Source organism: Callospermophilus lateralis, chromosome X, assembly GCF_048772815.1.
Source record: "Callospermophilus lateralis isolate mCalLat2 chromosome X, mCalLat2.hap1, whole genome shotgun sequence".
Taxonomy (NCBI): domain Eukaryota; kingdom Metazoa; phylum Chordata; class Mammalia; order Rodentia; family Sciuridae; genus Callospermophilus; species Callospermophilus lateralis.
In genome coordinates, this window is record NC_135325.1 from 66,873,439 (window position 1) to 66,885,494 (window position 12,056).

At 40.2% G+C, this 12,056-nt stretch overlaps 1 protein-coding gene across 1 annotated transcript; it reads right to left on the reverse strand.

Moving 5' to 3' along the window:
• Positions 1-957: 957 nt before the first annotated feature.
• On the reverse strand, positions 958-2,620 carry Bex3 (brain expressed X-linked 3). The gene is given in 3 exon segments (XM_077106876.1): positions 958-1,575; positions 1,937-2,015; positions 2,399-2,620. Coding segments are annotated over 3 exon segments (651 nt in total). The 5' UTR covers positions 2,606-2,620; the 3' UTR covers positions 958-1,210.
• Between the last annotated feature and the right edge of the window lie 9,436 nt (positions 2,621-12,056).

Consider the following 12,056-nt stretch of genomic DNA (forward strand, 5'->3'; position numbering starts at 1 on the left):
TGTGTTCCCCCAATGTTATTTACATGTCTGTATGAGCGGCCTGCCATGAATCATCTTTGAGAAAATCCACAGCAAGGATAGAAAAACAGGCAAAAGTAAAGGATTCAGGAGGTTTACAGTAATCGAATTGTGGGCACAATTTAGTAAGACACCTAGATGTATCTCCTGAGTTAGGCCTCAGTGCATTTATGACTGAGTTCTTTGAAGATGAGGGGCATAAAAAGAATCAAATGCTTGTTTTATTAAGAACCACTGTAAGCCCAAGAACCAGGGGAACTGTACTCACCTGATTAAATATTAAAGTCTAAAGCTATGAAGGCATCCATAGAGGTTAATGAGGAAATTTGGTTCACAAGGGCCTCCAGATAAATTGGTGGGCTTACCTTGAGGAAAACAGTTATGTCATCAATAAAAACCAAAACAGGACTCAAGAAGGAAATGTATACCAATTACCCTGCAGTAATCAGAGGAGTAGGGCTGCCAATAACAGAGGAATGACATGGGGGAACCCACTAATTTTTGCTGTAGGGACTTGTGTGCATGGGTGAAAACACTCTAATTCTCTTCAAGTACCTGATGTGCCCAGTTAAATATTAGGGAATCAGACAGGAGCCCACCAAACACACAGTTCCATACTTCACCTATTCCACTTAGCAGTCTTCAAGACAAACATTGTCCCCTGTTTCACAGAAGAGAAAGTAAACTCTTTAACTGAACGTGTCCAATAAAGGGCAGCTTTATTCTTTGAGTTTATTGATTATTACATACCTGCACTGCATTCATAAACTCATTGATAAAATATTTGCCTTTCAAACTCCAGGTAATAAAGAGAAAAAAGAAAGCCATGTATCATCTTAGCCACATACCACACAGAAATGTGCCCAAATTAAGAATTTGATGTATTTTTAGTTAATATATTTATATGTGTGTGCATATATTTTAATGAGACAATAAATGTTTAGATTGCTTTTTAACTGCTTTATTAACTTTACATTTTTCCATGCAAATGGGTAAAACTCTACTGCTGACAGAAACTTAGGCTGGGTGCAAAGGCAATCTTCAGTCAGAAGCTGGCAACGCAAGACCCACTTGAGACATGGAAATAACATAAGGTTCACAGCAAACAGATCAGTAAAGGCATATCAGGAAAATGCAAGGAAAAGGAAAACAGTGGGAATCACAGTATTAATCTCATGGAAAATGGCAGAAGTCAAGGCATAAGGCAAAATTCATCATGATGGTCATGGTGATTAGAGAGCTCCCCCATAAGAATACGCAGACAATTTCTCAACTGCAGCTCCCTAAGTTTTCTCCTGATTTCTCTCATCTCCTCCATGAACATTTCCATATCATCTCCATCTCCACCCATCCCATCATTGATCTGCCTATTGGGTATGGCCCATCGAAAATTAGGGGCAAGTCGGCGGGCCTGTGCCCGTCTATTATTTCCTGCAGGCTGGTGGCCTTCACCTCCTCCCAAAGGGCGATCTTCCTCTCCATTCTGCACGGGCTGCTCCATTTCTTCGTTTTCCTGGTGGATATTTGCCATGATGAGATTTTTTTCTGGTTGTTTTTCTTTGAACACAAGTAAGACAAGGGCAAGGAGACAGAGTGAATGCTTGGTGCATTGACAAGCAGGATTGTGAGTCAGATATGAAGGGTTTTAAAATTTCATTTTTTTCCCACCTTAGAAACTCCACGCGTCCTCTAGGGGGCCTCCAATTTGAGCCCCTCCCTCCAGCTCTCTTCTCTTCCCTCCTCCCCCCAAAGCCCACCATTTTTCCTTTCCCAAGATTCTTTCCCAGAGCTCAGCAGGCACCAAAATGGAGGACAGAGATGAGGTGGAAGGCGGGGGTGGGGAGGAGGGCCCATTTAAGGTTGGGGGTCTCAGATTGGATTTTTGCACCGCCCCCCAAGCACTGCCCCTTGCACCGACCTGGGCCTATCCTTGCCTTCTTCCCCTCCTCCGGATTCTCACTGCCAGGTGCGCCGCTGCGACACTGGGCCCCGCAGACCTGCAAAAATCGGAGATTAGGGGGAGCTGAGACAGCTGCAGCAGAGCACTGGGCGCCGCCCCCGGCCCCTTTCCTGCGGCGCCCCGGTACCCTCACAGCCCTCACCCCGCCCCGCTCCCCTAGCCGCCCCGCCCCCCGCGGCGTTCACCATTTTCCCTCGCAGGACTCCAGAGTGCTTTCCCTCTGCTCCTACTTGCTCTGCTGCCCCTCCCCCGAGCCTCAGCCGCCCTGCACCCTGACGCCAGGGCGCCACTATTTATGTGCTCTAGAATGCTGGGGTGTGGAGAAAGCGGGGGGCTCCGCCGCGCTGTCCTCCTGCATCCGCGCTGGGTCTACAAGCTGCTGCTGGCTTGGCCGCTATGCGCGGGCCCCAGGGCCCTTACCTGCTCGGCTTTCCCCGGGCCCGTTGCCAGCCCGCCGTGCGCAGGGCAGCGGGGAGCTGGTAGCCAGACGCGAGTGACGACTGCACCCTGGGCTGCGTCGCTCTGCAGCTCCGGGTCACGTGAGGGCCGCGCGTCACCAAGAAACTAGCCCCCCATCTCCAGCGGACAGTGCAGCAGGAGGCCCCCCCCGCCCCCTGCCACATGCATACGCACATACAGCACCCCCTCACACACCGCCTGTCTGAGCAGTGCCTTGGGTGCACACTGCTTGTCACTCATCTCGGTGCTCTCCAATCTGAGGCCCCACAAGTGGCATCACCATCTTGTGGTTGGAGTTGGCCCTTTTCTGGTTACTAGGGAGGATCTGTCTCGTCCTCCACCGCCCCCTCCCACCTCGGGTCTTGGTTTAGCCTTTTCTGCCTTTTCTCCAGTCTTCTTAGCTACGTGCTTTTCCCTGCTCCCCATCCCCCTGTGCATACACCTTGAGGTCGAATGAGCTACGTGTATTTCTTTCCTATATATAAAAAAAAAAGCACACCTCAGAAAATTAGGGATTATGAGTTTTCACTTTTGAAAGAAATGCCTCATCCTGCAGAATGAAAAAACTCATTGTTTATGTTGACCAGTACAACACAGAAAATATTTTCTCTAGGCTCTGCATAACATCAACACTACTTTTGAAACACATTGTACTACCCTGTTTCAAAAATTTATTTTTAAAAAGGAGGGACTCTTCCTGAATATGGTTAATGTTTTGAAAATGATCTAAAGTAAATCTTCAGAGAGAATTCCAGTTATTAGATCTTGACCATTTTATGTAATTTTATGTGATTTTTTGATTCCACAGTCCTCATAGAAAAGGAGCCTTTTTATTCCCTGCTTTCCTTTCCAAACCTTCCAAACCACCCCAACAAATATTTTCTTAGAATGAGCTCTGAATTTAAGTATATACACGTGGAAATTAGTCCCAAAGCCATCTACCTTTTGGAGAAAATGTTTCAAAAATATTAGAAATAAGCAGCATATTGGTGAGGCAACCAAATTTGAGATTTAAACTCACTCTGAGTGCAAATGTTTCTGTTTTCAAACTTGAAATTACTTTTTAAAAAGATTGTCACACTGGAAAATAGAGATCTTTAGGAAAGCAATAATGCTATAAAAGTTATACTAGTTATCGTTTATAATAAAGGAAACAAAGCATTGTGTACATCACTGAGATAAAACAGACCAGATGGTGACTGCCTCTAGTTTTGGCCCCAAACTCCTGAATAATCTCCTACCCTGACAAACTAGGTGGAACATTGAAGAAAGGAAGTATATAGGCGTGGTGCATAGTTTCAGGTTCTGGATGATTTTAGAGATATATAGACATATAGCTCCAAAAGCTCAAGTTACAAAATCACATCCAATAATTGTTTTTAAAAGAACATTGGAGATTCCAGGATTATGTCTCACAGTTAACAACTCTTAATTGTTTTTTTTTTTTTTTTAAAAAGACTTTAGACAAATTAAATTTAGCAGAGTTTGAGCCAAGAATGATTCGCAAATCAGGCAGTCCTCAGAACCAGAAAAGGTTCAAAAAACTCTGGTCTTCAACAAGGTCAGGCAGCATTTTATGAGCAAACAATGGAAATGTACAGAAAACAGAGGTGAGGTACAGAGACAGCTTAATTAGTTACAGCTTGATCTTTGCCTTATTTGAACATGGTTTGTACAATTGGTCCTCTGCTGTTGACTGAAGTTGAGATGCTGTGATTGGCTGAGACTCAGCTATATGTTTAAAAAAGATTACCCCTAAATTAAGCTTCCATTTAATTGTTTTAATAAGTTAGACTGCAGTTTGTTATGTAAAGGCTCAAGTGGGGAGGCATCCTTAGGCCAAATTTAGGTTAATTCAACATCATATAGATTGTTGTATTAATGATATTGTCTGAAAGGATTTAGATTAGGAACTGGCTATAGTATCAAACAAGCTTGGATTCAAATGCAGTCTGGGGATTACGTGATGTGTTACTTTGAATCAAGTACTTACCAAGGTCTCTGTGCTTCCTCTGTGAACTAAGAATTATTAGGAGAATATAAGTACACTAATCAAGAATTTACCACAGAACTTAGTAAATTGTCAATAAGTGTTGACTCATAGCCACATGCCTATAATCTCAGCTATTCAGGGGGCTGAGGAAGGAGGATCACGACTTTGAGGCCAGCCTGGGAAACTTTAGAAAGACTCTGTCTCAAAATAAAATAAAAAGGGCTAGGGGTGCTGGGCATGGTGGCACACACCAGTAATCCCAGCAGCTTGGGAGGCTGAGGCAGGAAGATTGTGAGTTCAAAGATAGCCTCAGCAAAAGCGAGGCATTAAACAACTCAGTGAGACCCTGTCTCTAAATAAAATGCAAAATAGGGCTGCAGATGTGGTTCAGTGGTCAAGTGCCCCTGAGTTCAATCCCCCATGCTAAAAAAAGGTGTGGGGGCTGGGAGTGTATCTTAGTAGTAGGGTACTTGACTAGCATGCACAAAGTCCTGGGTTCAATCTCTAGTATCACAAAAGTTCAAGTTGATTCATAAATTTTTACTGTTGGGTGGTTTCTAGCAAGATTTGAAGGAGGGTAATGATATGATTCTTTCCCTAGGTAGATCTATTTGTAAAATAATCAAGCACTCAAAACACATCTGTTTTGTTTTACTTTGCATAGTTAGTGACTTATAGAGTTTCTTGTATAAAGTAGATTATTAGTGAATATTTGTGGAATGAATGCATCCAGTACTAAGGCTAATTGGTTTCTTTTCATTTTAGGGACTCTATGTAAAGCAAATAGAAAAGCTTTTATGAAAATTAGGAATTACCTAGAAAGAATCCCCTGGAAGAAGAGAAGTCATTGTGATATAACCGTTTGAAATGACATTTAGTAAATGTATTTTTAGTTTTCTTTGGATGCATGCCTTGCTGTTGTCCTTTTGACCCACCTTGAATAAGTCTTTTGTTTGAAGCCATTGACTTTTCTTGGATGAAAACATACATATGCATATTTTTCTCTAGATCAGATTTATAATTTATAGGAGTTTGCTTATAATGAACTAAATGTTTTAAAGATAGGTAAAAATTATCCTAGAAATGCTATTATGTTTACTAAAATGATATGAGCTCTTTTCCTGGCCTTGGAATTTTCTGAGGAGTTGGAGATAGAGATAAAACCTGTTGAGAACAGAACTACAAAATTTTCAAGGTCAAGTTAGATGGAAGTCAGATTCTGAGTTTGGGAATATTTAGTGTATAATAATGGGAAAGAGACTGAGTTCACATTTGGGGAAGAATAGTGAAGAAGAACCTATTCCTTATTCTTGTCTCCTGTCACAGTGCTGCTAACAGTGTCCAATTGGCTTTTTTCCCCAAAGCCAAGGGAGTGGAGACTTAGAAGAAATATCCATAAAGTTTAGGGAAATCTGCAAGATGATGTGGTTCATGTCTCATACCTCTGATGGATCTACTTTAATAGTGGGATATTTGAGCTTCCTAGATGCTATAGGAGCCTAGAAAGAACACTGTGAAAAAATAATGTGGTGGTGTGGCCAGATGTGGAAACAGCCAGGATTCCCTTCTTCCAAAATTCTCCATTCTGAAAAGGTATGAAAAATAAACCCTACTATGCATGTGGGCTCCAAAGTTGGAGCTTGGGAAAGGAAAGTTATTGAGAGACTGTTACAGAGTAAGATGAAGAAAATGTCACGTGAGGATCATAATCTAGAAGACATAAGTAAGATGTGGCCCAAGATGCCACTGAACATCAGGAAGCAGCTTGCATGTGAGCCTTAATCAGTGAGGTCTGTAACTTGAGCTTCATTGATAATTAATTACATGGGGGGTATCTTTCCATAGATATTCAGGTAAATGGATGTTTTCTTATTCCCCTCCTCTAAATTCTCAAACCCTCAAACCAGATACAGGGAAGGTGGTGAAATATTGAACAAAAGAACAGCTCTCTCCCACACACACATTCCATACCCAAGGAGATGAAGTTCTAATCTGCCCTGGAGGGTTAAGGAGAACCATGAATCAAAAGTGAGATTGGGTCAGGGGTGTGGAGGCCCATGTCTGAAATTCCAGTTACAGGATGCTGAGGTAGAAGGATTGCAAGTTTAAGGCTAGCCTCAGCAACTAAGAAGACCCTGTCTCAAAATTTTAAAAAAGGGGTGACTGGGGATTTAGCCTAGTGGTAGAGCACTCCTGGGTTCAATCCCCAGTACCAAAAAAAAGTGAGATTAGCATTTTAGGATGAATAGAAACAAATAATGAACAATAGTGACTGAAAAGTTGGAGGAAAAGACAGAAATGCAGTTAAAGAAGCCTATATAGAGTGGGAATTGTGCTTGGAGTGGGGGATGATAGATAAAGCACTACTGATACCTGTATTACAAAAACAAAACTGTTTTGTGATTTTACCTCAACTAGTTAAGATCCCTCAATCAAATTATGGAGATATCAGTTTAGTATTCCAACAGAGGAAGCTCCTTTTTTTGCTGAAATCCTTAGAAGTTTTGCTGAGATATAGTTCACATGTATTTGGCTGGAATACACCCAATTGGACTGTGGTTATTGTCCCATTTTCTTCTCATTATACTGTACTGGGTGAATGCTAAGCCTGGGAAAAGGTAGTCCTGGTGGGCTCTGTGGGTATGGGCATCTTTGTTCCTATCTAAAATGTGTCTTCCTGATGCTTTATTGCTACACTCTTATTGTGATATTCTCTTTTTCTCTAATTTTAAGTCCCTATAACAAATTGAAACTGGATATTACAAATGTAAGAAACTATGTATACTCCAATTTTCCCATAAGCTATTAAGACTTGCAGAGTGAGATATAAATCTGATGAAACTTAAAAGTATCACTATAAGATTTTGGATCATTTGGAAGATAATATATTTGTTTAATTTAAAAGAAGTAAACCAGGTGCAGGTGGCACATGCCTATAATCTCAGTGGCTTTGTAGGGTGAGGCAAGTGGATAGCAAGTTCAAAGCCAGCCTCAGTAATTTAGGAGGTCCTAAGCAGCTTATTGAGACCCTGTCTTGGAACAAATATAAAACAAAAAGGACTGGAGGTATTTCTCAGTGATTAGGCACCCCTGGCTTCAATCTCTAGTACCAAAAAAAAAAAAAAAACTGTATATTCTGACTGGGCACAGTGACACAAGCCTATAATTCTAACTACTTGGAAGGCTGAGGCAGGAGATTCTAAGTTTGAGGTTAGCCTTGGCAACCTAATAAGGCCCTGTTTAAAATTTTAAAAAAATAAAATAAAATAAAATCGGTTGGGGATGTTTCTCCGTGAAAGAGCACCCCAGAGTTCAATCCCCCCCACCCCCACCACACACACACATTCAGCACTTAGTGATCTATCGGAAAGTTGAGGGATATTATTTCATTTCTTTCACAGGCTTCAGAAGTTATCCTAAGACACCAGAAAATCTGCTGGAAAAGATCTTCCCTATATAGTCTCCTAAACTGATGATCTGAACTGAACTGTGTATGGGCCAAAAGAACTCCTTCAACCTTTTTAGATCCATTGACTTGGGGATAAATTTAGAAGAGTATCAAAAATCTCATGCATAGACTAGGGGTATAGCTCAGTGGTAGAGTGCTTGGAGGCCCCAGGTTAGATTCCCAGAATCTCAAAACAGCAGCAGCAACAACAGTAATGTCTAGGAAATGCATGTATTATTGTTCATGAGGTCATTTTTCCTTGACTTACTGCAGCTATTCCCATGTAAGTCCCATTGCTAATACCCAAGACAACGAAGGAAGCCAGATCATCTACACAAATTTAAATAACAGAGAACAAACTGGAGAAAAACATTTAAACCACAGGTGCTCTGGAATTAATTATGTTCCCCCAAAAAATATGTTGAATTCCTTACCTCCACAACCTGTGAACATGACCTTATTTGGAAATGGCGTCTTTGCAGATGTAATCAAGTTTAGGTGATATCTTTAGGTAAGACCTTAATCCAGTATGACTGATGTCATTTTAAGCAGAAGAAGACACAATGTAGGGACAAAGGCAAATATTAGAATTATGCAGCTTCAAGCCAAAGAATGCCAAGCATTGACAGCAAGGAAATAGGAAGAGGCAAGGAAATATTCTATCTAGACTCTCAGAGGAAAATGGCTCTGATGACACCTTGAATTCAGACTTCTAGCATCCAGAGCTATGAAAGAATACATTTCTGTTGATTTAGCCATCAGTTTGTGGCGTGTTTTTATAGCCGCTCAACAGAACCAACAGTATATAAAAGAAAAAAATAACACCCATTATATTTAAACAGCTCTTAAAAACCAACAAGAAAAAAAAATGGGCATATCAATAGAAAAGTGGTTACAAAAGAAATAAACATGGGCTTGGTATATGGTACAACGGTAGAGTGCTTGCCTGACATGTATGAGGCCCTGAGTTCCATGGCAGAAAGAGACAGAAAGGAAAGGAAAAGAAAAGAAAAAAGTAAGAAGTATGGCCAATAGAATAAAAATTACTGATTATTTTAACAAATAATAGTTGGGCATCTACTATGAGATAAGCACTGTTTTGGGTGTCAGGGATACAGTAGGAAGCAAAGTAGATAAGTTCCCATTCTCAAAAAGCTTCTATTATAGTGGATACAAACAGAAAATGAACAGTAACCAAATTAAATAAAATAGTTTCAAATGGTTGTAAGGGCTAGGAAATAAATAGAATAAAGTGATGTGATAAAGGGTGATTGTGGAAAGCAGCTAAGGGTACATATACTTTTTTAAATTAAGCAGCCTAGGCTTTAAGGAAAAGACTTTTGAATGGGAATCTAGATGATGAGAAAGAGAAGCCAGCTAAGTATTGGGGAGAAAACCTTCCAGGCAGAGGGATTAGCAAGCATAAAGTACCAGAGGTGGGAAATCATGTTGTACTTTTGAGGAATAGAAAGAAAACTGGTGTAACTATAGCATGATGAGCAAAACCAGGACTAGTAGAATATCAGGACAGAGACCTGAACAGGAACAATATCACGTAGGATGATACTTATTTCATTGTAAAGAGTTTGACTTTATTTTAAGTGTGAGAGGAAGCTGTTGGAGGGTTTTAAGTAGGAGGGTAAAAGGGTATGAATTGTTCTCATCAAAATCAAAGAAGTCTAAAATAAAAGTGAAGCTAAGGATGTGGCTCAGTGATAGAGTCCTTGCCTAGCATGACAAGGCCCTGGGTTCAATCCCCAGCACCACCAAAATAATAATAACAACAATAATAATGATGATGATAGTAAAATCAAAGAGAAATAAGTAAAATAAGTAAAATATTTCGAAGATCAGTAGTGCCCAGGGTTGGTGAGAAAATATACATTCATACATAGTTGTGTGGGGTTTTTTGTATTTTTTTTTGGTGCCAGGGTTTGAACCCAGGGGCACTTGACCACTGAGCCACATCCCCAGCCCTATTTTGAATTTTATTTAGAAACAGGGTCTCACTGAGTTGCTTAGCACCTCACAGTTGCTGAGGCTGTCTTTGAACTCACGATTCTCCTGTCTCAGCCTCTCAAGCCACCAGAATTACAGGCTTGCACCTCCACACCCAGCCATACATAGTTCTTGAGATCTGAAATTGGTGTAGCTTATTGAAAGAATATCTTGAGATTTGCATCATGTTTTAATAATACAGTGGTAGGCTCAGAGAAGACTGTAAATGCTTATATTCCAGAAGTGTCATGTTAGAATCATCTCATGTATAATAAATGTGTTCAAATCATCCAGAATATATTTTTCAATTGTTTGAAAAGAAAAAAAAGCATTTTTAAAATTTACGTTCTGAAGGTGGTTTCACTTAGAATACACACAATATGTACTATATATACTCACAATAATTATTTCCCCATGTAACAACTACAGGAATTCCTAAGATTTCCTTGAATGGAAATGTTTAGACTGAGCTCTGCTGGAAAAAACTCAGAAAATGTTTACCATTTTTAATTTCTAACAAAGGCGAAAGTGTTGGGACAAGTATTTGACAGTTCTAGTACCTAGCATGGTTCTGTCTTCTAGGAGGCACTATTAGTTCAGGTGTCTCAACTAACAAGGTCAGAGGTAACATATGCATGTAAAGCTGGAATGGCAAGAATGTAGTTGAACCGGGGAGCACAAGCCCTATCAAAATAGAGTGGCCTCTGTTCATGTCTTGTTAATTGTTTTCCTGAGACAGTTCAGGCCCACAGCTGCTGAATATGCCCTTTTTTCCCCCAAAAGGTATTAGAAACACAAAAGTGAAATTCATGCCTCAAAAATGAGCTACTAATTTAGAACTCTGTATTTTCTTACTTTTATCCTACTTCCTCAACTCTGTTAGATTGATTTGGTTACACATTGGTTTGTGACTGTTGTGTGTCTGTAGCTATCACTTGTAGCATGACAGGTGACTCTTTAAGTTTTCAGGGATTTAGAAAATACACAGTGAGGACTGCTTTTTTTTCTGTTCCTCAATGTCTGGGTCATCAGAGAGAATGACTCAGTTTGGAGTAAGTTGAAGACTTGTAGATGACTCAACTGTCTACTGTAACTGCTGAAACTGATATGGCTAAAGGACAGGCATATCTGGGAATATTCAGAAAGTCCACATGTAGCATATATGATATAAGCTATATCTAACATGGTCATATGTTAGCATATCTAAAATATTTAGCATATCTAACATGGTCATCTCATAACCTCAAAAGCAATTATTCCCTGTAAATATGGTGAAAGCTATATGGCCTTTTATGACCTGGTGTTGGAAGTCATATTTACATCATGTTTTAGTTAGCTTTTTCACTGTGGTGAGGAAAAGACCTGACATGAACAATTTAAGAAGAGGAAGTTTATTTGGTGCTCATGGTTTCAGAGGACTCAATCCATAGATGGCTGACTATGTTGCTCTGGGCCCAAGTAAGGCAGAACTACTTTGCTCTGGGCCCAAATGAGGTGGAAGGGTATGGAGGAGGAAAGCTGCTCAGGCATGGCAATCAGGAAACAAAGAGAAAGCTCTGCTCAGCTGGGAAAAAATATAAACCTCAAAGGCACACCTCCAATGACTGGCCTCCTCCAGCCACAGCTACCTGCCATTAGTTACCATCCAGTTAATCCATATCAGTGGATTAAACCATTGATTAGGTTACATCTTTCATAAACTAATTATTTCACCTCTGAATGTTCTTGCATGGTCTCACACATGAGCTTTTTGAGGGACATCACGTATCCAAACACATCAATTCTACTGTAGTACATTAATTGAAATGGTCTTAAGCCCTCTTCCAAGATTCAATTAGAGGGAATATAGATCCAATCTCTTTCTGGTAGAAGTGCCAAATAATCTGCAGCCATGTTTTAAAATAATTGTACTCCATATTGGTATATGCTTCTTACCATGCCTTTCTTGCCATCCAGCTAGACAAAGAAATCAACACATTTGTTTTGTGTTCATGATTAGAGTTGTTAGGTGCAAAATAATCTTGACTGAAGTACAATAAAATTTCCTTGTCCAACAAATCCTTGGGGATTTGTAAGAAAGTATTTTTACTAGAAAAAAAGTTTAGCATATTTGTTCACAAATATTCACCTGTGTAATGATTTGGTACTAATGTTCAAAGTAATTAGAAAGGGTTGGAAGC